General features: G+C 48.7%; 1 protein-coding gene across 2 annotated transcripts in view; it reads right to left on the reverse strand.

Moving 5' to 3' along the window:
• The window catches only part of PIK3C2A (phosphatidylinositol-4-phosphate 3-kinase catalytic subunit type 2 alpha), a 1,158,716-nt gene that overhangs the window by 611,245 nt on the left and 519,481 nt on the right, over positions 1–27,990 (reverse strand). For both annotated transcript variants that reach the window (XM_078681042.1, XM_078681043.1), the window contains 2 exons: positions 13,635–13,777; positions 2,718–2,906 (listed from right to left, as the gene is read on the reverse strand). In XM_078681042.1, coding sequence (XP_078537168.1) covers positions 2,718–2,906; positions 13,635–13,777 — 332 coding nt within the window. The remainder of the gene's footprint in view (positions 1–2,717; positions 2,907–13,634; positions 13,778–27,990) is intronic.

Here is a 27,990-nt window from a genome sequence, read left to right on the forward strand (position 1 = left end):
GCGACCATGCAGTGCCTTGCGTAACTAGATGTCCTACCTGCATGGAGTTGCATGTGTGTGACCAGCGTCTTACCATCTACCGCCAGCCACAGTTGCTGGCACGCTGTCCCATCTCCTCCTCGCTTGTCTAGGAAGTCTTATCTTCGGTTGGGAGGAGTGGGCAAAATCGTGTTGAAAATCAGCGGATTCAAGCGATGCATCCATACCGCAGTGTCTATTGCTCATCATCTTGTCCATGTTCCGCTTCGTCCTGTATCCGTGGGCTTTTATTCTCGTGATTTCGCTGTCTTTCGCGGTTCTTAGGCCCCTTTGCCGGCCTCCATCCCTCCAGCCAGTCTTGGGTTGCCTGCGGTGTGTCAAAAAACCATACTTTATCCTCAGCCTCCACACGCAGTTTCGCTGGAAATATCATAGAGTACTTGAGTTCTCGGGCACGTAGTTCTTTCTTCACCTCTGTGAAGCCGCGTCGTTGTTGGGCTACGGCCGCCGTGTAGTCTGGATATAGGTGGATCTCTGCATTCTCAATTTTGATCGGCGGTTTTGTGCGGGCTGCTTGTAAGATCGCGTCACGGTCCCTGAAGTTGAAGATTCGGGCCAGTATGGGGCGAGGTGAGGCCCCGGGTTTTGGCTGTCTCCCAGGCACGCGGTGGGCGCGTTCCACTGAAAAATAGTTCGACAGACCTTTGGGTTGCAGCGGTTTATAGATGAGGTCCTCCACGTAGAGGTCTAGGGCCGGTCCGCGTATAGATTCCGGCATACCAATTAGGCGGATATTGTTGCGTCTCGAGCAGCCTTCTTGATCGTCCAGCTTCGCCCGGAGCACGAGGTTGTCATCTTCCAGCTTCTGGACTCTCCGCTGTAGATCAGACGTGTCCCCCACAAGGTCGGTAGTCGTTTTTTCGAACTCTAGTACGCGGTCTGAAATTTTGGCGAAATCAGCTCTAATCAGTGATACCTCCGTGGAGATCGTGCCCATTGATGCTTGCATTGTCTCCAGGGCCGCCATGACGTCATGTAGGGCGACTCTCTCCGTGACAGTTACTCTCTCCGTGGCAGTTGCTTCCCCTGCAGGGTGTGGTGGCGTTCGGGTCGGGTCCCCCTTCGCCGTGTTCCGGTGGGTCCTTTTGGTAGGAGAATTTGTCCAGTTTTGAGGTCTGATGGCCTCTGGTCCCCCTGCCACTCATCTCGGATGGTGTGGCGTTTAATTTGGCTTGAGCCGCGTTCCTTGCCACCCCTCAGTGGGTTACTTCTTCTGTGGTCACCTGGAGCCGCGCGTGGACTGGGCGTGGGTCGTAGTCAGGAGTTGTTTGCAGTTGCAGGCGGCCTCAGTGACTGGCAGTGCGTGGTAATAATGGGCCCTCTGCCCGGTTCGTGTGGCGCTGCGTCGCCGGTGGCCGGCGCGCGGGGAAGGGAGCCGGTGATAAGATCTCGCCGTCTGTGTGTCGGCGCTTTTCCGCCCTTCCCCCTGTTGCAGTCTCTCACAGCCCTTGGTGTAGTAGGTAGTGCGTAGCAGGCCACATTAGCTGGGAAATGGCGGCAACAGTCATCCGCGTACCGTAGCAGGCAGCAAGGCCGTTAACCCTGGGATCTTCGTGGTAGGTCAGCGCTAAATGTTAGTTCCCGCCGTTGCTGAGGACCCCCACCCCCTTCTCGGCAATAACAGGCGTTTGCAGGCTAGTAGTGGGTTTTTACGCATAAATGGTTATGCCCGGTGTAGTCCTGGGGTGAACAGTTCTCTTAGGCGCTTTCGTCCCTTCTATACCCTTCGCCGGGTGGGGGGGGGGGACATCCGTTGCGGCGCTAGTGTCGCGCTCCAGTCCCCTGAGCAGGCCGTGTTGTCTCTCCCGACGTTGCACATCGGTCGTTGTTGGTGGCCGCTGAGCGTGGAGTACCCTGTGCGCAGCAGGCAGGAGGGGCGCCTCACCTGGGTCGCCGCTCGGATGCAGGAGGCAGTGCTTGCTGCAGTGATGGTACGTCGCCGGGGTCTCTTCGTACTCGAGTCCCCGGTTTCAACCTCCGGTTAGGCCCCAATGGTGTACACGGCGTATCTCCGCGAGGGAGGCTCGTCGGGAGTCGCCGCAACCAGCCGGGTGCACCGGATCAGCAGGCGCTTCTGGTCGCACCGGTCAGGCAGTGCTAAGAGTGCGGATTATTAGGCGGATTGTAAGAGGGAGGCTCGTTACTCACAGTGCTCGCTTAGTGTGCGGCCATCTTGGCTGTTGGCTAGCCACGCCCCCGCATTTCAGAAGATTTGAATTTAATGTTAATTTGCATTGCTCCCCTCCGTCTCTCCTCATTGCCCTTTGATGCAGATGATTTTGTCCTTTGCGCTAACTCTGTGCACTCACTCTACAAATACTCTGAAGCGGTCACTACAGTGGGTTGATCTATTCAAATTTTTGTTCAAATATGTACATATATATAGAAAGGCATTCATGAATAAGTGTATACATTTGGCTGTGTCTTCCCCGCTCTGTGATAACACATGGTAATTTATCTTAGATGGCATAACCAATGTGAGATGGGAAATGATCTAAACAATTGAGCCTGCCAGGTACTAAAAGCTGGAGGAATATAAGTGATAGCTGTTGGATATCTGTTGTCTCAAGAAAAACGTATAGGAAATGTTTTAAATAGAATAGAATCTGTAATATTTTTCAGTTACCAGAATACTTTTGTATCAACCTCAAGACCACATCTTGTGCATTCTAACTTACCTCGAATCAAGCAGTTCCATTGCATCTACAGGTGCTAAAGGAGGCCACTGATTTATGAGCGCATACACTTCAGACAGGTTAGCTCCATTCCAGCTAGGCACACTAGTTAATATTTTTGGTAAACTGTTCTTATGCTCATGGCAGTAATATCGCATATCCCACAAAAACTTCTTCTCCTCCTTAGAAAGTCTGCAGAGAAAGTGAATAATCTGCTGTTATCATAATATAAGACAGTGAATACAAAACAAAAAAACAGGAATAAAGAATCTTAAAAAGAGCTGGTTAGTTGAATGTGAGTTGTATAATCAGCTGTATGTATTTCATATTTGTGTGACAAGAACATTTACTCAACTGGGTGGGAACTGAAAAGATCATTCCATTAGAGAAATCTGGCCGTAGGAAAAATCACTTGACTTTAGATATCATCACAGCCCTTCAACTTTAAACCGATTAATATGTGAAAATAGAGGTTCACGTCAATTTGCACCCTTTATTGATTTTTCAACAGCATTTGTTAAAGTTGACCGACCTACATTATAGAGAAAGTTATATGATCTTGGTATCCTGAGATCCCTGTTACACTGAATTATTGTTTGGACTCTGCCACATGGTGTCAAATGTTGATGGGCAGGGGGACACAAAGGGTTATCGCCTGTAATTGATACTAAAAGTGGCCTGAAAGAGGGTTGTCTTTTGGCTCCACTGCGGTTTTCTCTTAACATTGCTGATTTACCTTCTGTACGGGTGATTTGCCAAAAATTGGGGGTAGGAACGAGTCTTGTCCACTATGTCCAGATTACACTTTGATCCTGGATTTAACACCGAAGAGATTGAATAGTTGTTATTGCAGAAATTGATGTGTACAAATTTTCTGAAATTGATATTTCTAAAAGTAAGATCCTGGTATTTAAAAACACTGTCTCCCACAAATACTACAATTGGCACCTGGGTGAAGAAAAACTAGAGGTAGTTAGGTCATACCCCTATCTGGGAAAAATCATGTCAAGTATCTTGGATGATACAGATCATATGTCTCAGAGTATTATTAAGGCTAAAGCACAGGCAAACGGGCTAAGGCCGTTTGCAATGCTGTGAGGAGAACGAGAGTGTGCGAGTGTGTCCATGTGAATGTCAAAAATTCCATCCACCCTGATTTATGCATTGGTATGAAATGATGTGAAGAAATTACATTTTTGGGATAAGGCAGAGCGGTTAATTTATTTTGAGGAAACTTTGTGGTTTCAATGCACAGGCGCCTCTTCAAGATTAGAATTTGTACAAGGTCTCTCTGCAGTGATCAGCTGGGATTTTCGGCTATTAAGTCATGTATCGCCATTTAAACATTTTATGCGTAAAGAGAACTTCGAAGTAAGAAAAGTCCCTGTTTTAGAGAAATTTGACATACAGTTAAGCAAGTTTGATTTAAATTAAGAATATTTACTTTTTTGGTCTGAGCAGCAACTAAAAGTCTATATTAAGCAGGTTTCCTCAAATCTGAGCTGTAATTTAAAGCTGATCATTACAGGAAAAAATGTGAATTTAACACAATAGCGAACTCCTTTATTAGGAGAAAGCCTCAGCAATATTTAACTTAGAATATTGACCATGCTGTTAGACTTTACTGGTCCCTACTACGTCTCGATATTTTACCATTAAAGATTTGAATTGCCGGAGGAGGCGCTAGGGGGCGCACAGCGGAATGGCTGCCTGAACTGCAGCTCCGCCGGGCGATCCCGAATGATGTGATCCATTGGCGCCAGGCCCTACCGACCCACGCTGCGCGACCATGTACTGGTGTGGGAGGGTGTGGAGCAGCGTCGGACCTGCGCAACAAAGGATTTTGCCCCCGCTGTGCTGACAAATACCGAGAACATTGCAGCGAGCGTCGGACTGCCTGACAATATGGCCGCCGCTTAGAGACAGAAACGCTATGGGCGAAAGCGTTAACAACAGCGGACTATCCAGGCATCCAAGAGAACGTCGCCGGAGGTGAGCGCATGCTGCCAGGACCTACTGAGCTGAATTGCGCTGTCTCTGTCCCCAGCATTTGCCGGCGGTGCTTGACGGTGCTCCGACTGGATGCCTGACAAGATGGCGGCGACCGTTGCTGGAAAGGCGGGCTCGGCAGTCTAACTTCGGCGGTCAGACGCTCGGCTTGCTGGACTCACAGCCGGGGGACACTCAGGTCATAAGACATATCACGGACGGTCTGCTACCAACTACACTGACCGGCGGGAGAGAGCGCGCCCACGTGACGGGCGGTTCACGAGGTGAATTCTTCCATGCGGGGCTGATTGGAAAAGGATGCCCCCCCCGAGCCAAGAGCGAGCCCATCCACCACACTTCGAGGCAAAGCTGGGGTGACCAGTCCACGCCCACATACCTACCCCCTACACGCTGGTGGGAGTCAACGGCGAGTGGCCCTCTTTGAAGCGGACTAGCCCCTCGAGCAGCTGCAGGCCACCACTAACGAGGAAAAACGGCGGCGACGGCCAGGGTAACAAGGGCGTCTGGACCCACGGTTCGGAAGGTGCATTCACCTTCGACCGCAATGGGCAAACCTGATAGACAGCAACCGAAACTTACCTTCGACAACCGAAAAGCGACTAAACCTACAGACGACATGGCGGAGGCCGGAGGATCTTCAGACTCACCGCCAACTACCAACATGGAGAAGATTTTACTGGCGATTCAATCGAATCTGCAGGACATAAATGGTAAGCTGGACAATCTGACGTGCAGGATGGATGGCATGGCTGCCCGCCAAGAAAAACATGGCGAACGGTTGGACGAGGCCGAAACGAGGATATCAGCAGTTGAGGATGAAGCGCGAACATCCACCACTAAATGCGCGGGCATGGAACGCATTCTGGAGGTCATAAAGGCGAAGGAGGAGGATTTGGAAGCGCGCTCGAGGCGCAACAACGTGCGTATCGCAGGCCTGCCGGAATCGACCAACACGGGGCGCATGGAGCAATACATAGAAGGTCTGTGTAGGGATATTTTTGGAGCGGAGGCCCTGTCGCAGATCTTCATTGTGGAACGAGCCCATAGGTCGTTGGGGCCCAAGCCACCACCCGGCGCTAAGCCCAGACCGATTGTGGCGAGGATCTTAAACTACCGTGACAGGGACGCGATCCTCCGGCTGGCAAGGGAGAAGGGCACAATCAATCATCAAGGAAACACGCTGGAGTTTTATCCTGATCACACAGTCGCCGTACAGCAAGCACGTAAGGAGTACACCGCAGTGAAGGCTAAACTACGTGAGTCAAACGTTGCATATTCTATGTTATATCCTGCGCGACTTCGAGTGGTGTGGAAGGAACAGACGATCGTTCTGGCGACACCAAAAGCAGCTCTTGAATTTGTCAAGAGGATACAGCGTGAGGCGAGGTCCGAATCCCGGAACGATCAGAACAGAGACTCGGACTGATGCAGCCGGTAATGTCCATCGTCGAACAATGGTAAGACTAACTGCGCGAATGTGTGCAAAGGCCGGGTGCGGAATCGTCCTCGGCTGGATTGAGCAGGCCTGGCTGTCATGAGTCTATTGAAGGTGAGATGGTGGTGTTGCATTTGACATTGTCCAGCGACAGGGTGGTGATCGGCAGAGGGGCAGTGAATATAACGCAATACTGTATTGCACTGTTTGGAGGCAGTTGGCTGAACACTGATACTGCGCTTCCCCGCTGGATAACTGGCTACGAGGCCGATTGAAACTGACAATAATGCCGCCACTGTTAAGCCGGATCAGGGCCGGTACTATGTAGTATGCTCGCAGATGCTTTAGACTGCAGTGGGACAGCGAAGGTGGTGGTAAACCATTGAACACTAAGACGCGTTTCACGTTGCAGGGTATGGACTAATGTAGATGCATAGCCTCTGCGAGTTGGGGATTGCCGTACTATATGTGACCAGACCATGGCGATGTGGGGGGGGTGTTGTACATTGGCGTTACTGGGTCTCATCCCTTCCACTGGCGTCTGTTCTTTGCACAGAATGGCTGCATCTCGTTAATGTCAGCTCCACTACCTGCATCTGGGTGTGGGGTGTGGGTGGGTCGGGGGGCCAATGGTTTAATGGACACATACATTGCGACTATTTCAATTCTTATTAGTATCGCCCGCGCCTGTACACCGGGTGTAGAGGTGTGCCACTGGCGGTCCTCCACGAGGGTAACACCCGACACCAGTTTTGATATGAGCACCAAGTTGTTGTTTAAATGGTTGAGGGGAATGTGCTCTGAAGGGGTATGGCTTCGGCAGGTTGGGGATGCTGGAGTGGGCGGGACGAGGGAGGGGGGGGTGTTTGACTGTTTAAGAAGACCGAGAGTATCACGCATGTACACATTATTTGGATTTACACTGAGAAGTGTTGTGAATGCAACTTACGATCGCTTTGATGGGTGGGGCCGGGATCCGGGTGTGTTATTGGGGAGTGCAGGTATGAGTGGTAATGTCTCATTTGAGGACCACAGGTTCTAGAAGTAAAGGCTGTAACGGTTTGAACGTTCTTACTTGGAATGTGCGCGGACTCTCGCGCCCTCAGAAAATCAGACAGGTATTTGCTAGCCTCACTAGATGGAATATTGATATGGCTTTCCTGCAAGAATCACATCTAGCGCCGAACACTCACGCTACATTGGGGGCGAGGTGGGCAAGTTCATCCTACAGAGCCTCATACTCATCTTACTCAAGGGGGGTGATAATATTGATCAAGAAAGGGGTCGACTTTGAGGAGAAGCAAGTACTACAGGACCCCACTGGCAGATATGTGCTGGTGACGGGTACACTGCGTGGCCAACACATAACACTCCTTAATGTGTACGGCCCAAATATTGACGCACCAGAATTCTACCGTGAAGTTTGGGGTCACTTACAGACACATGCTTGCACGCACATATTATGCGGGGGGGACTGGAATGTGACACTACAGGATGGTCTGGACCGCTCTTTACAATCAGTGGAACAGCACAAACAGTCGAGGCAAATGGTGGGCCACATGTTGGAGGACTTGGCGCTAGCGGATATCTGGAGACTGCACCACACGGACGACCCAGGCGCTACACACATCACCGCATCTCACAATAGTTGGTCCAGACTGGACTATTGGTTGGGCTCTAAGGACGTAGCTCTGTGGGCGAGTAAGGTGCAGGTGTTACCACGCACATTGTCAGACCACAACCCGGTGCTGTTGCAGCTGGAAATCCCACATTACACACCCCCCCCCTTTCAATGGCGATTCAACTCCCAAGCCCTCACAGACCCAATATATGTTGACGCAGTGACTACGGCAATCAAAGACTACTTTGCTAATAATGCTCAAACTACTGATGACCCATGTCTCCTCTGGGAAGCCTTTAAGGCCACGTTGAGAGGCTTCTGCATCAGCACTACCATAGGAGTACTCAAAGACATCAGGGGCCAAATTCGCCGCTGCGAACGTCACATGAGAGACCTAGAACTGCAGTACGAAAAAACACAGGACGTATTGCTATTACCCAAACTGCGCGACTTACACACCGAACATGCTGACTTCCTAGCGTCAGAACTTAAATACCTAGATCGCAAACATGTAGCCAGGGCTTTTGGCGAAGGGGGTAGACCGGGAAGTGTGCTAGCGCGTAAAATTTGTGAGGGGAGAGGACAAACGGCGATACTCCGCGTCAAATCGAGGGATGGCATGCTCCGAACACATTCAACAGACATAGTGAACTGTTTTGTGGACTCCTATAGTGCACTGTACCAATCTCAACCCACAGCTACGACAGAGGAAACGTACGACTATCTACATGATGTGGCAATTGGCTGGCTGTCGGACGCCCAAAGGGAATATCTAGCTCGGCCAATCACAGTAGAGGAAGTCACTGAGGTGATTGCCTCGCTCCCCAATGGAAAGGCGCCAGGTCCCGACGGGTACACGTCCGAATTCTATAAAAAATTTGTGGATATAATTGCCCCATACTTGGTGGATATGTATGGTGCTTCCTTTGACAATGGGTTACTCCCTCCCACGTTACGAGAGGCAATGGTGATAGCACTTCTCAAACCATCTAAAGATCCTGAAAACTGCGATTCCTACAGGCCCCTATCCCTCATAAACGTGGACTCGAAAGTACTAGCGAAACTACTAGCTGTTAGGTTAACCCCTCTGATGACACGACTGGTGCTACCGGACCAGGCGGGATTTGTTCCCACTAGATCCACCTCACACAATACCAGATCCCTGTTTGCTCTAGCGCACTACCTGAAGCCCTCGGTTAGGGCGGTGGCGGTAATGCTCGACGCTGCAAAAGCGTTCGATTCCATTGAATGGCGCTATATGCTGCTGGTCCTCAACAGAATGGGCTTCCCAAAACGATTTGTCCAATGGATCTCCTTATTGTATACTAAGCCGAGTGCGAGGGTCCGAATCAATGGCTATGTATCAGATCCTTTCGATATAGGACGAGGAACGAGGCAGGGCTGCCCCCTGTCGCCTCTGCTCTTCGCTTTGGCGTTAGAACCACTAGCGTGCATAGTGCGTCAAAATTACAAGGAATCGGCTTTGCAATTTGTGTCCAGGCCGCTGCATATATCGCTATACGCAGACGATATGCTGCTGTACGTACGAGACCCGGTAGTACATCTGAACCCGCTACTTCGGGAGTACATCCGATTTGGGGGCCACTCGGGGTTAGCGATTAATTGGTCCAAGTCCTCACTCATTCCTCTCACTGACGCCACCGATTCATTTGAAGTGGACTATCCACTAGAATGGCAGCGAGACCCGATCCGCTACCTGGGGATCATGTTCCACAGGGACCCTGACGAAGTCATGCGCGCGAACTACGGTGTGGCACTCTCCAGACTGGAAGACAAGGTCCGTCGCTGGATCCACCTACCATTATCTATAGCTGATCGAATAGCGATCGTCAAAATGAACATTTTGCCCAAGCTATTATATCTCTTTAATAACGTACCTATTACACCTCCACAAGAGATCTTCCGGCGCATAAAGTCCTTGGTTCTAACATTGATATGGGCGGGTAAACAAGCCCGTATTGATCTACAGACACTAACACTCCCGATTGCGCAGGGCGGATTCGGGGTGCCTGATTTTCTACTATATTATCTCTGTGCTCAGGCGCAGTACGCAGCTTATTGGTACCACGAGGTCCCCTATATCACTCACGTGGCCATTGAGGAGGGAGATGCCCATCCTGTCCCCCTAGCTGCGATTTTGTCGCACAAAAGACCGCCGCTTCACATGAAAGATATCAATACTGTAGACACGACAATCAAAGCATGGCACAAACTAGGGCAATTGGCTCACAAAACTCCTTTATATGCATCGGACATGCCGCTACGGAACCACCAGGCTTTATCAGTCACTAACGAAAAAGTGGGGATGTCTCTGCTGCACAGAGTTGGGATCGACAAATTGGGTGATGTGTTTCGAGAAGGCAAGTTCGTGGACCTTGACGACTTGGCTTATATCCAAAACCAAACCCCCATGTTTAGATTTACATACTACAGACTGACGAGGGCATTACGAGAACACTACCCATCATTCCCAGCAGAGCCAGAAACCCTTGCCCCTTTGCAAATGCTGATCACTACAAAGGACCTCTCTCACTTGGTGTCCCGGCTGTACACTGCTGCACAATCCGAAATAGCGGGACACACACTCAAGGCTAAGGGAAGATGGGATGAGCTTTTAGATAATCCACTTACAGACACAGAATGGTACAGCTCATGCGCGCTAACGCAGATACTGACACCAAATGGAAATCTGCGGATTATTCATTTCAAATTCTTGCACCAGGCTTACTACACTCCAGTGAAAATGCGTAAATTTGGGCTGCAAGAGGGGGACAGATGTAAGCGTTGTAATAGGGAAGGAGCAGACTTTGCACACCTGGCATGGAAGTGTGCGGAGGTGGCTGATTACTGGGCGGAGGTCACTGCCGCACTCACGATTATGTTGGAGGATGAGGTGGAGTGCACTCCGCAGATTTGTCTACTAGGTATTTTGCCCCAATTCAGGGCGCTGAAACGGAAATTTTGTGCTGTCGCCTTGCTGTTAGCCAAAAGGCAGGTGGCGCAATGTTGGCACAGCCGCAGGGTACCAACCACGAAAGTATGGCTGCATGACATGTCCATATGTCGAGATAAACTCCTAACGTATGAGGAGGAATTACCAGCACAATCAAGACCCAAAGACATATGGGGTTTTTTGACAGACTATCTGAATTCCTTGCAGGACACTGAGGAAGACTAGCTGATACACGGGCTGAGCTGGAATGAATGTTGTCTGGGTTGAGAGTTGGAGACGTCTGTGGGCTACAACAGAGATACCAAGACGCGATCGCACTCATTGTATAGGGTGTATATGAGGGTACAGTAAGGTCTTAAGTTGGGGAATGTTGTCTTTTACTGTTTATCACATGCAAAATGTAAGACTCATATTGAAAGTTTGCTATGAGACCTACGTGGAACATGTGTGGGGGATACACTGAAGATACAAACACAGTTTTTTTTCAGGACTAACATATGATGTACTGAACACACAACGTGAAGTGGCGGGCCGGCCTCCGGGTTGTAGGCTCATGCTGTGTCAATTGCATTGTGTGAATAAAGGTCTTACAAAAAAAAAAAAAAAAAAAAAAAAAAAAAAAAAAATTTGAATTGCCAGCTGGCATCATTTACCCAGCAGGGATAATCTATGTAATTTCTGTAAATATGGTGTCCAAGAACTAAAACATGTTATTTATTTGTCCTGCACCGTTTCTAGATCACTGCACGTTTTTTAGACCACTTACTGAATTATCAGGTTTAAACAATGGCTGACGATTTAGACTTATCCCCTCCTAATTAAATGATTTGTACGCCAGATTTTGTGTTTTAAATGCTTTTTACACTTGTATCGATTATGATGTTCTAGCTTTTTTTTATGTTGTTTTTATCCATTTAAAGTAATATCTAGATTACACAAATAAACAAGCATTTACAATGCAACGGTCTCGGCATTGCAAAAGTTAGAACTATTAGCATTGTACATGACATGATTAATTTAACACGTGAATGTCGAAACATTTTTAGGCAATGAGCTGTCCTTAGCCCCAGGTGTATGGTATGTGGGAGAATGCACTGAACTGCCCGCAACACATATCATTCGTTTGTTTTTGTATTTTGTTCCTCGTGTATCACTATTGGTATTTTTGTGAAGCGCTCTGACACCTTCGGGTAGAGTCCGCGCTATATAAAAACGCATAAATAAATTTACGCGGTCTTTGGGAGGCACGGAGGCCTCATTAAGTGATTACTTGGGGGGGGTGTAATGAGGAGGTAATGTCCTGCATCCTATTAAAGGTCGCTAGGTTTATGGCATGACATATAGCGGTCGCAGATGCTTCGGGCACTTGCACAAAGCAGCGCAGCAAACTGAAAGCAGGAAAACTCGGTGTATCTTATCTTGACACCTTCGGGTAAAGTTTGCGCTATATAAAATCGCACAAATAAATTCACGCGGTCTTTGTACAGCGCCTCCAGGGACTCTAAAGCGCTACACGTTAAAGGGCTGCATCAACCAGAGAGAGTACTGTGGAGACGGGACCGACGAATAGGAGAAGGAAACAGTGAGCACCAGGCTGAGAGGAAAGACTCTGGATAACATCCTCGGTGGTGAATATACACAAACGCACACACATAAACACCCTGCTGTAATAATTGGTCAAACACCTCACTCAGAGGCAGACGGGAAAACTCATTTTACACTTGAAACTATCTCCTGTCTTCTGTTATGTGTGAGTCTCTGCATCTATTTACTGTCGACTTTGGTACACAGAATCAATTTTTTTTATTTGATTGGAATGAGCTGCATGACCAATTATTATGGGGCCACTCGTGTATTTCACATGCTTAGTTTCTTTTCCTGCTGAAGTATTGTTTTGCCATAAAAAGTCACCCAGGAGGTGATGTGGGGGTTAGTCATTTAGAAGGGGTTTGCATGCAACTCTAAAGCCCGAACAAAAAACAAAAAAAGAGGTTAGCAGCAGCATCACATGAGGTATAAATGACATCTTAATATATGCAGCCAAACATTTCAGTTCCCACAGAATATGGGGGTTGTTGCCTACTTTTGGGACTCTGTGACAGTTGCACAAAAATACAAGCTCCTAACACGTAATTATAATTCAAATAAATACATGAAACTATAGCAAATCTGTTGGCTCAGTGAACTAATGGATTCACTCCAGGAATCTTTCGTTGACCCCACGGTCACAGGTTCAATTCTGGCAGGCCCACTCAGCCTTTGAGGCGGCAGAGGTTGATAAAATCCCAACCATTGAGACTGTAAAACAAAAAGTGTTCATTAACTGTCAAGAGTGCTAAGAGACTACTTTCGGGATGAATGTACACTCCACAATATTATATATTAGGTATTTTTCAAAATACCTAAATAAATATAAGACCAATTAATGTTAATGAAATCTCACAAATGTTTAGTAGACCATGGTTTTCATTTGTCCACCCTTTACTGGAGGTGCTTTCAAACCTGAAAAGCCGAAGCAATATTTGAAGGCAATGACTTATCAGCAATGTTATGAAATGACATCTAACTGGCACTTTGATACTTCCACAATTACAACTAGAAAGTGGCCACTGAGTTCAATGCTAGCCTAACCAACTTTAATGTTTAGGCTCCATCCACATCATGTAGTTAGTGAAGGTTTTAAGTAACTTGTACCTACTGACCAACGACTTGCTATATATATATCTTACTTTTTAATTTAACTTTTTAATTTCCCTCCTGTTTATACAACATTAGGTAAAGCTCTGGTGACCATTATAACCATTTTTATAAATTTGCAAATGTATCCAAATGCATTCTAAGAAAACACTGTATAAAACATAGATCACAATTAGCACATACCCAAACATGGAGTCTTTGGAAAGAATCGTAAGAAGTCGCAGCTTTAGATTTTTATCCAATTTTTCCAGATCGTGTTGCACTGAAATATTACCAGGCACTGGAGCTTTATAGGCAATGTAAATTGTTGCTGATGGGAAATCAACCTTAAAGGATTTAAAACAGTTAAAAAGGCATCAGTTTGGAATTGTATTCCTGCAAATGTTTGTTTCAGAACAAGTGACTTACTGCAGTAATTTTAATTAGACGTTTCCTGAATTTTTAAATAGTTATCCTGATTTAAGGTTTGTGAGAAAAGTATGCTTATACATGATAAAACATGCATGATTTGACCTTGTCTATGATCATCTATTTGGAGAGGTAAAACCCTAAACCATATATCTTACACGAGCGGGACACTCATCCCCTTGAAGGTAAAGGTCACACACAACACAATGTTTCAAAAGATTGTAAACAGTCACCTATTTTTTGAGAAAACAAATTTTCCCAGCCACGTTATTAATGGATTTATAATTACAACAAATTACTGAAATCTCTTATTTTCGGACCATAATTTCCAGAACAAGGCTGGAGTTGATGTCAGCAGTAGACATAAGGTCACAATTCTATACTTAACCTAACTTGTTCTGAGCAAATGAATCAAGTCGCCAGAAAAAATGTTTGTCTTATCTGTCTTGAGATAGATAGCTTGTTTGTTAATTCTTCAACTCATTAAGGAAGTTAGAAACTACTCTAAGTTATACCGATGTAATTTTAATAGGAATCATTTCAAAAACCTGCATTTTATTTTTCAATCCGCACGGTCAATCTTTGGTTGTTCCTATAGTTCGTACAACAAATACAATTTTTCCAAGGATCCAACACTCTTTAAAATGTGTGCAACTTCTAGTAATTAGGTATAAAATTACTAACACAATCCTTCTCTACAAGTAATGAATGTTGAGGCACTATGAGCAACTAAATCAGAAGGAAAGGCCAATTTAAAATTCAATTAGGATTAACTCATGTTTGAACTTTCTTAGGTAAACACACAGACATGGTTTCTACATAATCTGCTCTATTCTCTTCCAGTGCACCAGCATTAATGAACAAGTTACTTACCTTTAGTAACGATGTATCTGTAAGAGGCAAATGTTAGTTATAAATTTCTTACCTTAGAATTACCCACAGGTGCCTGAATGGATTCGGAGATTTTACTTTAGCAGTACCCCTGCGCATCAGTAGGTGGCTTTGGTCGAATCTGCATAGGAATTGTGGTCGCCGGAATGATGTTGCGGTGTCTACTTAAACGCCGCCCCTGCGCGCTGACGTCAGTTCTGACACAACTTTCTATACCAGAAGCGCGGAGCCGTGCAAGACATTGACCACTGGTGCACATAACTCTGACCCTGTAAGGGAGACCCTATCCCTAGAGGTCAGTTTGCAGGATGGGGAGGATGGGTGGGGCGGAAAGGAATCTATAACTAACACATGTCTCTTACAGATGCATCGTTACCGAAGGTAAGTAACTTGTTCATCATCATCAACAAACTTTATTCAGTTTTATGAGTAAAAGCATAAAAGTCAAACAAACATGATTAAAAAAGTGTCCACGATACAGGTTAACAACTGTTAATACATCAAATTACACTAGGTTTATAACTAAAATACATAGATTACAATGCAGAAATTAATCACAACTTGACCTGAGTTTTAGGGCTGCCCTTAAAAAATTAAGAGTGTGCAAAACAGTATCTGTAGAAAGAAGTTGTAAAAAGATAAAAGCTGGTTTAACCCTTCTTAAACCAGCCTTTTTTCAGGATAAGGATAATAATTAATTTTCTGGGAATTAAAAAGTGCATCATGTCCTGAGGAGACTCTCCGTTGCAGCCACGGGACATGAGACACTGAAGTCTGTGGGAGCCACACAGTTGAGCCAGGAGATAGTGGAAAAGATCAAGCCCAAACCTCGGCAATAAAAAACTATCATAAATGCTTTTGAGCCATAAAAGATATGGTTCTGTGGTTGGCACAGTTTTTAACATAATGTGCTTACGCACGCTGGACTTGCACAGCTTTACTTCCTCTCATTCGCAACGGCTCCTCCTTAAAAAGCAATCTTTGGCCCATGCATAGTCCCTCTTACATATACTCTCCGGATTAGTGAATAGTTCTGCTCTGCCTGGCCTCAAAAGGCCTACTCTTATTTACTGAAGCCACCGAATAGTAACTTGTTCATCTGAACGAGACTGCAGTTATGGATTCCTTACCTTAGAATTAATACCCCAGCAATGCCAACCCCGGAGGTGGGTCTGCGAACTAAGTTCACACCAGAAAGTCCTTGAGAACAGAACATCCAAAGTAGCCGTCTCTCCAGGCTTGAATGTCCAGGCAATAATGTTTGGTGAACGTGTGCAAAGATGCCCGCATGGCTGGCTGGAAGATGTCAAGGAGTGGAACTCCACGCCCCAAAGCATTAGTAGCTGCCGCAGCCCTGGTGGAATGAGCACACAGCCTCACAGGAGCTTCCTTTTTAGCTAAGGGGTGGCAGATTTTAATGCATAGGACAACCCATCGAGAGATAGTGGGCTTCTACACAGCCGACCTTTGTTGGCGCACACATACAGAGAGTTGATAGTCACCCCAGAATTATTTTGAGCAGTCTAAATAGAAAGACAGCGCACGTTTGGGGTCCAGATGGTGGAGTCCCTCGTCCTCTTTAGAAGGGTGCGAAGGCAGAAAAAAGATGGGCAGAGTAATGGTCTGTCCTATGTGGAAAGAGGTAACCACTTCGGGAAGAAAAGAGAGCCTTGTGCAAAGGACTACTTTGGCCGGATGAACAGACAGAAAAGGAGTTTTGGATGACAGAGCTTGAAGCTCACTCACTCTGCAAGCAGAGGTGATGGCGACAAGAAAGGCAGTCTTCACAGTCAGGAGCCTGATAGGGCAAGTATGTAGAGGTGTGAAGGGAGCACACATAAGGAACGTTAAGACAAGATTCAAGTCCCACTGGGGCATTACGAAAGGAGGAGGAAAGAGATGAATAATGCCCTTCAGAAATCTAGTTACAATAGGGGACTTGAAAAGAGAAGGCTGATCAGGAAGGCAGAGAACGGCAGATATGGCAGAAAGATAGCCTCTATGAATGCCCATGGCAGAGCCCTGCTGGGCTAAAGAAAGGATTAACAAAAGTACCTCTGAAAGGGGGGCAGAAAGGGGATCCACAGCCTTTACTGCACACCATGGGACAAATTTGCTCCATCTACAGGCATATACAGACTTGGTCGAGGGACACCAGGCTGCCAAGATGACATTACAGACTTCGGGTGGAAGGTCAAAAGCTGTCAACCGCCGCGGCACAATCTCCACGTAAGGAGGTGGAGGCTGGACAGGTTTGAGTGGAGGACTGTCCCCTGCTGCAGCGACGGAAGATCCTCCTAAAGGGGCAGTCTGGTCAGAGGATCGATGACCATGCTAAAGAGCTCGGGGTACCAGACTCTTTGTGCCCAGTCCAGAGCTGTGAGAAAGTGCCATCTTTCTTGCCTTGGTATGCCCCCACTTTTTTCTGAACTGCTGATGTGCTTTGACTGAGTGTGCCCTGGGCTCCTACCAACCAGGTACCCAGGGCCTGTGTTCCTTCCCTAAAACTGTGGTAAAACTAAAACCCAATTGGCATCTCTGGCCACCTATCAGTCCCTAGTAAATGGTACCCTAGGCACCCAGGCGCATGGTGACCAGAGAAGACCCCTGAGGGCTGCAGCACTTATTGTGCCACCCTCAGGGGCTCTGTACTCTGACACCCACACACTGCCTTTGCAGGCTGAGTGTCTAAGTAACAGAACTAAACACAGAGTAGACATGGCACACACCCCTGTGTGCCATGCCCACAGATCCCACAGCCCTGGCATACTCCAGGCACCCCCTAGCTGGGTGCCCTATGCCAGAGGTGTGGGCCCAGGTGCATGAGCCCTGTGCCCCTACAGTACCCAGGGCCATTCCTGGGCACTGTAAGTGCAGTGATGCCATTCAGAATATATGGTGCTAGGAGGTTGTCATTCCGAACTCCACAGCACCATAATGGCTACACTGAAGACTGACAAGTTTGGTACCAAACTTCTCAGCACTGATGCCAGTGTGGGATTTAATGTAAAATGCACCAGAAGGCATCTTAGAGATGCCCCCTGAAAACCCAACCTACAATCCACGTCTGGGCTGAGTGGCTGCCGAGGCTGCCACACAGCAGACATGTTGCTGGACCCCTGGGTGGAAAGCCCGCCCGCTCTCCTGGGCCTGCAACAATGCACATCCTGGGCGAGGTGTTAGGTCTCCTCCCCCAGGATGGGCAGGGAGAAGCTTCAAAGGCATGCCGCCTCTGTGAGCTTCTCCAGACCATTTGCTGTACCCAGCAACGGGCCCCCACCGGTTCTGACTCCCACTCTGGCGGGAAGACTGGCGGGAAAAACTACATCAGGAAGGGGGGGGATGCCAGCCCGTGCCAACCCCACCCCTCCGGTGGGGGAGACTAGGTGAAGCACAACCCCGGGCTCCGGCCATCTTTAAGATGGGAAGCCCGGGGGCGTGGCCAACAGCATGGCCGGCTAAGACGTGTCTTGCCGGAGCTCCGGCCGGACTGCACACTAATCCGTCATTTAATATTATCCCGGAGAAAGCACCTTGCACCAGGAGGTGGGCAAACATACTCGGCAGCAGAGGTCCGTTTTATGGGACCGACACCTACGTGAAACTCCCCGAAATCAGCTGAATCGACACCAGACCGGGAGCGCCCGTGGAGGTCAAGATGGCGCCGAGGGACCGTAGTGGTGGAGCGATCCTGACCTGTAAGTCTGTCCGATCGCTGTGGCGGAGTCGGAACCACAGCGCGACTAAGACCGGACCTGGACTCCTTCTGGTGCGGTGAGCGGTACCAGCGCAGTGGAGGCAGATCCAGATCGCAAATCGGCAGCCTTTACCAAGATGGCGGCCGAATAAGTGCTGATCCGGTACGCTGCCACGGAGCCCAAGTGAGGAGCGGAACGGATCCCACCCGCGAGTCCCGGCACTTGGCGGAGGCGGTATCCGGGAGCGGAGAGCGGGGGGATCCCTTCACCCTCCCCCCCAAACGACGAAGGAGGCGAGCGGCGGAATCGGAGGAGCCTGTCCGCTCCCGCAGACAACATAGAAAACCGGCGAAGGAGGTGAGCCCGGGGAGAACCACACCTGAGGAAGGGACAGCTGAGGGAGAGGCCTTGCTGTAGCGGTCTATGGGGCCGGTAATTACCCTGAGCCCCCAGCAGTGACACTCATATTGGCGGAGGCGCCCTCTCCCCCCCCCTGTTCCCGGCAAAACTCAAAGTCATTTATAAGGACAAAACCATCTTTTTCACATGTCCAGACGATGCTTGGCAATGGCTTGAAGAACGGCCTATCCTGAACAGTAGGGAGACAGCCGGAAGAGAAGTCATGGACAGATCACTAAGGGAAAAGACGCGCTGGGAACAGCCGAAACCACAACGTAGACGATCTGGAAGGTCAAGGGGGCACAAGCCGGCGACGCCTTATCAGACACGGGGTACCAACGAAAGGAGAGGGGGCAGATCGACGTCCCCGAGTAATACCTCGGTAGCGGGCTCCAGGTTCAGCAGCCTGAGGAATGGCATCCGTTCTGAATGGGATGAGGAGGACGAATCAGAGGAACAGGAATCCGGAAGGAAAGGTGAAGACGGTATTGGAGATTCAATCCACCCTCTAGTAACTGAAATACAGCTTCTGGAGCAGGACTCGTCGGGAAGGGGTCCCGCAACGGACACTCAAGACTCACAATCATGAGCACAGATCTCCGAGGGACAATGAGATAGCAGCCCGGTTTCCGGGACCACGCAAGTTGACACGCCCTCTTATGTTGTTTTCCTTGTTTATACAGTTGTTAGGTGTGTGATGGGGAGGTTAAGTGGGAGGGCGACAGGCCTTCTCCTGCGGATGGTTCGGTCCCCGGATGGGACGCAACTGGAAGGGGGGGAGGTGGGGAGGGGGAGGAAGGGAGGGGATGGTTTTTCTGCACGCGCAAGTTGGGGGACCAGGGGAATTGGGGAGGGAGGGGGATACCAGTTAAGAAACAACAGCACCACTCCATGCCACACCGTATGCCACCCTTACTCGGGAGACCCACTTGGAAGGAAGGAGGGAACATCCAATGGCAGACGCACTAGACAATGCACACACTGGTGATGCAGGAGTCTCCATACTATCATGGAATGTGAATGGCCTAGGGTCAAAGATTAAACGAAGCCTGGTAAATGCCTACCTTAAAAGGTTAGCACCGGACATAATCCTACTCCAGGAAACCCACCTCAGAGGCAATCACTGCGCCTTTATAGCAAGAGGCAGGCACGTAGTACTAGCGCACGCAGGTTGAACGACGGGTTCCAGGGGGGCGGCGATCCTTGTTCACAAATCCACACCGTTCAGTACTACTCGTACATGGCTAGACCCGCAAGGGACTTATGCAGGAGTACAGGGAGTCTGGAGGAGGCGCAGGTACACGATCATATCAGTTTATGCCCCGCCAAAACTACAGGCAGGCACCCTCAAGGCAATCACTGCGATCCTTCTGGATACAGCGGATACGATTCAAATAGTGGGGGGAGACTTCAATGACGTGATGTGTATCGCAAGGGACAGATCGGGGACACCACCCGCAATAGGGCACGACACAACACTAGCCCGGCAGATGCAAATTTTAGGGCTCACAGATGTTTGGAGATGGCTCCACCCTACAAGGGAGACCTACTCCTTCTACTCCGGGGCTCACAAAGTATTCTCCAGGCTGGATTATATATTTACGTCCCGGCAGGATGTCTCTGTGAATGATTTAGCGGAATACAAGGCACGGGGAATTTCAGATCACTCCCCACTGTATGCACACTTGGGACGGGGGAGGAGGGAAAGGAAAGTAGAATGGCGTCTGCCAGTCTGGGAGATCCAAACACCGGAAATAATAAAGGGTATCAGGGCAGATATAAAGGTATATGTGGCTGAAAACGAAGGCACGGTCCAATCAGGGGTCACACTCTGGGAAGCAATGAAGCCGGTCCTCAGGGATCGCATACAGAGCAGGTTGGGAGAGGCCAGGAGGAAGCAGCAGGCCACGATCTCTAGTGCGGAGGTTTCGATCTTAACCCTTGAAGCAGATTACCATCATAGACGGGAAGAGGCCATTCTTAGGAAACTGTTGGATGCACAACGACACTATAGAGAACTTGTCACTGGGGAAGCACGCACACAGGCGTTGGCGACGCTACACGGATTATATGACGTAGGGGATAAATCGGGTAAACTTCTGGCGTGGCTGAGCAGGAAGGAAAGGACAGCTAGATGGGTTGATAGGATTACACTGGCAGAGAATAGGTCGGCATGCACGGACGAGGCTATAGCGGAGGCTTTTGCAGCTTACTATGAAGACTTCTACCGGGCTAGGACTCTGGGTGACGGGGATGAAGCACGCCACTATATGTGCGACATAATGATCCCGACCCTGTCACCTGAGGACGTCACAGATCTAGATGCAGAGATGACACTAGAGGAAATAGCAGAGGCCATAGCATTCCTGAAACCGGGGAAGACGCCGGGGCCCAACGGCTTCCCGGCGGAATTCTTCAAACGCACGGCCGACCTGTTACAACGTCATATAAAAACCTTATTTGTCGAGGCATTCCAGACGGCGAGCCTGCCGCCCGACCTTGCCTTGGCCACAATTGTCCCAATATACAAGGAGGGCAAACCTAGAGACGCGTGTGCTTCCTACCGCCCGATTTCTCTCCTCAATATGCAGACAAAGATTTTGGCCACCGTCCTAGCTAGACGCCTTCGGAGGGTAATCTCGGATCTGGTACATGCGGACCAGTCAGGATTTCTCCCGGACAGGGCAACTAAACTGAATCTCCGTCGCACGCATAACTGGCTGCAGGAAATCCGAGAGAGGAGCGAGCCCCACTGGTTTCTCTCATTGGATGCAGAAAAGGCCTTCGATGCGGTCCACTGGCCCTTCTTGCTGGAGACGATGAGGAGGTTCGGCTTTGGCCCTAAGTTTCTAAGGTGGATTCAACTACTGTACTCCACCCCGAGGGCACGAGTGCGGGTCAATGGCAGGGTGTCGCGCGAATTCAGCATTGGTAGGGGAACGCGCCAGGGGTGCCCACTGTCCCCCCTACTTTTCACACTGACAATAGAAATCTTAGCGATCAGGATCCGTCAGAATCAGGGAATTAGAGGCTTCACATGGGGGGAGTCGGAGGATACACAGGAGAAAATTTCGCTGTATGCCGATGACGTCCTGTTGTTTTACCCGGATGCCACAATCCCGATGCTGTTCAAAGAACTGGCTGACTTTGGTGCAAGGGCAGGCCATACGATTAATTGGCATAAATCGGTTTTATATGACCCGCAAGGTATGGAGCGGAGGGATTGTCTGCCAGAACTCCTCATTCACACCACAGAGGGCTTCCAATACTTGGGAGTGTACATAACACTAGATAGGCAGCTCTCCTTTAATAATAATGTGGCCCGAGTCATGGTAAGCGCAAAGGCGGAAATGGATCGGTGGAGACAGCTCCCGCTCACTTTATTGGGCCGTGCAGCGCTATATAAAATGGTACTACTTCCGAAGTTCCTCTATGCCCTGCAAAATGAATACTATCCGTTACCGATTAAAACTTTGAATAAAATCCACTCAGACCTAAGTGCATTCTTATGGCTGGGGAAACAGCCGAGAGTGGCCTTAACCACTCTGCAACGTCACCAGTACAGTGGAGGGATTTCCCTTCCCAACTTAGAAGCATACTATTGGGCGGAGCATCTCACTCCGATTAATGAATGGCTCCATGCGGCAATAGATCACCCTACCTACGCACTAGAAAGATCGAAATGGTCCATCACTAACGTGCTATTCTACCTGTACGGAGGAACCGGAAGGAAGCAGCTTCTGCCACCACACAGATTACACTGACCGCGTAGCATAGGGCGACCAAACGCATGGGATGGGACAAGCGGCCCACCCGGCAAACGCCACTATGGCACTGCCGATGGCTGGGTGAACTCAACAAATTGAAAGGCTTCCGACGTTGGGATGACATCGGCATTTCAACAATAGGGGACGTGATTACAAGGGGAGAGCTAAAAACATTTCACGCACTACAGCAAGATTTTGGCCTACATAACACACAGTACTACAAATACACGCAACTGAGACATGCATGGAGGGCGCAAAATATCACTCAGATAGACATCCCAGAATACGCGCCACTGGAGGGTAGGTTACTGCAGGAACAGATAGGGGGAGGGGCGGTATCCCTCACGTATAGAACGCTGACCAACAATATGCTAGGTACCTTACAAGATTTACGAACCAAATGGGAGGCAGACGCCGGGGCCATGGAAGACCTAGATTGGGAGATGGTTCTTATGCACCCGAGCGAGGTAGCGATTAAGTCTAGGCTTCGCCTCATACAGCTGAAGGTGCTACACAGAGCCTATTTCGACAGGGTACGCCTTTTTAAAATGGGGAAGGTCACAGACACAGCATGCTTAAGGTGCCTTCGGAAGGAGGGCGACTTCTATCACATACTCTGGGGTTGCAATATCATACAAACGTACTGGGAAGAAATATTTGTGGAATTGGATGAGATACTGGACACTACTCTACCACGCGACCCTAAGCTGGCTTTATTGGGTTTGACAACCGAAGTGGACCTGGCCCGCCCCCTGATCATCTTCCTAGTGCTGGCTCTGGTGGTGGCAAAGAGAGACATTGCACGATACTGGGGTGCGGCCAAACCGCCAGATTTAGAGGAATGGAGGAGAGGACTAGACTTATACATGGCGGCGGAGAGAGTGACATATAAAGCCAGGGGCTGCCCAAAAAAGTTTCGGAGAGTATGGTCAAAGTGGAGACAATACCACGGATTGGAGTGAAGCCACAGAGAACTTGAGGGGGGCCTCGGAGGAATTGCCGGGCGGCACAGACCCAACGGAGGTGATTGGGGGGCGGCAATGACATAGACTATATTACATAACCCAGCTAGGACTAGTGGGTGAACATACGTCGAGAGAGGGTGGGAAGGATCTGAGGGGGGGGGGAGGTGGGCATGGAAGTGGCTGTTTCGGGGATTACGTGTCTCATTTCTTATGTACCTACTAGGAGTGTTGCTGAAACCCCACACTTGTACTTCATGGGGAATCTTGGGAATCTAGAGACAAGAAAATGTTGCATAACTGACGGGCATTGGCCGAATGTTGAAGCCAGTCCGTATAATTACCTTTTCATTTGTGATACTTATGCTGCAACAATAAAAAGTGTTATAAAAAAAAAAATAAGATGGGAAGCCCTGCCCAATCCCAGCTAGGCTCCTGCCCCCCTCCCACAGGAGAGGAGCAGGCTAAGGGGTGTACCCACTCCAGCATAGGGACCTATTAGTCCCTGCCCATGCCCAACCTGTAACGCCCCTGAATTCAGTATTTAGGGGCTCCCTGAACCTTCTTTTCTCAGATCCCGATAAGAAAAGAATATAGAAGATCAAGAGGAAGACCACCCGCCATGCAGCTGCTAACAACAGGACGACAACAACTGACTTGGCCACCGCCCTACCGGCCTGTCGATCCTGGAACCTGCTCCTGACTAATCCCGGTGACCCCTGCGGACAGCAACCTTGGGACACCCAGAGGACCTGCCTGCCTTGACCCTCTTAAAGCCTGGGACTCCCATCAGCCGAGGCTCTGCTGCAACAACACCCCTGGTGCCAGCCAGGAAGCTCCGGACCAACCCACTCTGCACACGCCGAACCCGGCCCGTGCCCGAGTGATCCAGGACCACGAGGATGTTCCCCCGGTGACTGGGAAGTCCAGTGCCCAAAGACCATCCTCGACGACCCCGACGACGCCTGCAGCCTCAGGACAGAGGATCCCTCCGACCGCGACCAGTAAGATTTCCCGACCTCAAAAGACACCCCTGCACCCGGCGCCCCACGGGCTCCCTGTGCCCAACTCCTGGGTGCCTACCGATCCTCCAAGACCCCAACTTACCCCTCGAAGTGTTGGTCACTCCAGAAGATCCTTTGTCCCCGAGCCTGCAGCCTTTGTTCCCTTTTCAAGTTCCTCATTGAATAACATTGAGCGCCCGACGGCTCAAAAGCACCCTGCACCCAGCCCTCCTAGTGCCCTTGGCAGTGCAACCTGTACCCTATCCTACTTCCCCATTTGCCCTGAGCAAGTGACCAGGAGCCCAGCTCCCACAGCCGCGTGGCCTGCTAGTCAGCAGCCACCAACCGGAGGCCCCCTTTCCCTCACTGGATAACATTGGGCCTATCTACCTCTGCACCCGGCTGCCCCTGTGCCGCTGGGGGTGAACCGACTGTACTTACCTGACCCTGGGGGACCCCTGAGTCTATGCCCAGAACCCTAACTTCACCAGCCAAGTACTCACCTGGAAACCGATAACTCATTTACCTGCCATTGGATAACATTGACTGGTTTGACTCGAAAAATCTTCGCAGTGTGAAGTTTTGGAAACTAAAAATATTCACATAAAATCACCCGAATTCTGAAGTACTCACCTGTAATCAGGGGAGAAGCCAGTACTGTACCTTGTAGCCCAGTACTGAACTGCAAAAGTAATCCTTACCAGGTTTACTAGTAACGTGTATTTTCTCCATAGGAATCCATTGTCTGCTTTTCTATGAAATTACTTCTAAGTGTCTACTTTTGATAACTAGAAATATTCTTTAAAAATCATCCGAAATACTGAAACGCAATTACTTACCTGTTTTGAGTTGAGACCCCAGTGCTGGCCCCAGGAGACCAATACTGGATTACAAAAGTAACGAGATCGTACTTTACCTGCAACCTGAATTTTCTCCCATTGGATAACATTGCCAGATTCCTGTTGAAAAGTTTCTTAGTGTGAACTTTTAAAATGGCTCTTTACTCCGGAAAAATCACTACAATACCTAAAACGTTTTTGCTAAACTGTTTTCAGCTTAGACCCCAGGACTGAACCTAGGAGCCAGTCCTGGAATTACCAAAGTAATCTAAAAAGTAATCAACTGTGTTTATATAAAGAAATCCATTGAGCTCAATGCCAAATTGTGTATAGAATTGTGTTGCCTACTGCAACCCCTGTACCTATTGTCTTTACAAAGTTTATTGCCTTTCTGCAAAAGTACTCATCTGAGACCTCTCATATTGAGAACAGTATATTTTTTGATACCTGTTGGTTCTAGAAATAAAACAACTATATCTTTCGACATAAAAACAATTGGCCTGGGGTTCAGTCTTTGAGTGTGTGAAACCTTTTGCTGACTGAGTGTATACAACAAATAATTTACACTGTCCTCTGGTACTGCCTTACTGCTCAACCAAGCTACCACTTTAGAGAGTAAGGTCACACCTGGCTTTAACCTCTGTTATACCTCTGGGGTTTGTGAACTCTATACACACTGTACCTTATTCTGGTCCAGTATATATAGAGCCACTTTCTCACATTGGTGGATCAGCGGTGGGATACAAACTTGCATTTGTTGGACTACTTGGTTACTATCTGATCACACGACAGAACTCATAAATTGCCTTTAGAATTAGATTGGGGTTTCCAAAATACTAAAAGTCTGATAGGGTGTTGATTAAGTCCCATTAGAATTCCAGAAAAATAAAAAAAGTCATATAGTTAGGGTAGAGGGTTAGAACTGTTAGTTTAGAATGTCTCAACAGAACCCAGCTGTTAGTGAAGATAATATTGACCTGGTTGAGGAGCTCGACCTCACATCTTACTTGCACTTGAATTTCAAGGAATTGAGGTCCCTATGTAAACTTAAAAATATAGTCATGGGCCTGCATCCAACCAAACAAGGGCTCCAGGAGCTCCTGGCTGAGTATGCAAAAGGTCACCCCCCTGAACAGGGTGACGTCAGTTCAGAGGAAGAAGAGGAGGAGGATAATACCAATCCCCCCCCCACCCACCCCCCCCCCCCCCCCACCCATCTCTAGGGAATTAAGGGTCTCAACACCCTTAACACCAAGAGTCAGCTTCTGGGAGCCTGGGTACCACACAGGTGGACTAGGCCCCAGGGGACACATTGGGGAGAGCTCCAATGAAGAGGACAACTTTTTAGCAAAGTTGGCCAAGAGATTAGACCTAGAGTCCAGACTCCTGCCTCTAGAGAAAGAAAGGAAAGAGATGGGCTTAGCCCCCATTTCTGGTGGCAGCAATACCAATGATAAGGATAAAGAGCAATCTTATGATCCTAAAATCCCCAAAGGGATAGTCCCTAAGTTTGAGGAAGGTGATGATATCACCAAGTGGTTCACAGCCTTTGAGAGGGCTTGTGATATTAGAAGACTAAAGAAACCTCTGAGGGGCACTCCAGTGGGAACTGTTCTCTGGTAACTGCTGAGACAGGCTTCTGACCCTCTTTGGGCCAGATGCGGGGTCTTATGACCTAATGAAGGAAACTCTGATTGAGGGATTTGGACTCACTACTGAGGAGTACCAGAATTAGGTTCAGAGGGGCGCAAAAAACCCAGACCATATTATTATTGTTATTATTGACATTTGTTAAGCGCACGGCTACCCCCAACGGGGCTGTCCCGGCGCTAAGGATTGCAAATGAACAGGAGGAGGAATTAGCAGCCAGCAAAAAGAAAGGTCATTAGTTTGCTCCTGAATTGAGATTCAGTGTCAGCGAAGCGGAGACTGATGGGTAGGGAGTTCCATATTTTTGATACAACTACTGCAAATGATCTGCCACCCTTCCTTGCAAGGCGGAATCTGGGGGGGGAGTAGGAGCCGGAGATGGTTCGATCTGAGGTTGAGGGACGAATGGACCAGTTTCAGTCGCTGTCTCAGATATAGGGGGCCTTTGCCATTCAGGGCCCTAAAGACTAGTGTGAGGGCCTTGAATCTGACGCGAGCAGAGATTGGGAGCCAATGCAACTTCCTAAGATGGGGTGAAATGGAGTGACGGTAGGGGATTCACCAGATCAGCCTGGCTGCAGCGTTCTGCACCATCTGCAGTCTGTGTAGTATCCTAGATAGATTTTGTAGACTACTCAGTAAAGACACTTTGCATGATTTTACTGGACTTTATACTTTGTTTCTGAAGGAACACATTTTGAGTAATAGCACAAATGAAAAGTTGCATCAGCATTTGGCGGACCTAGGTCTAATTTCTCCCCAAGAATTGGGAAAGAAGGCAGACCATTGGGTCAAGACTAGGGTGACAAGGACAGCCACTGGGGGTGACCAAAAGAAGGTGGTTACAAAGCCTCCCCAGGGGAAAGGTGGTGAGAATCCCCAAGATAAAAAGTCTGAGTCTTCCAAAGGGCCTCAAAAACC

Source organism: Lissotriton helveticus, chromosome 3_1 (assembly GCF_964261635.1).
Source record: "Lissotriton helveticus chromosome 3_1, aLisHel1.1, whole genome shotgun sequence".
Taxonomy (NCBI): domain Eukaryota; kingdom Metazoa; phylum Chordata; class Amphibia; order Caudata; family Salamandridae; genus Lissotriton; species Lissotriton helveticus.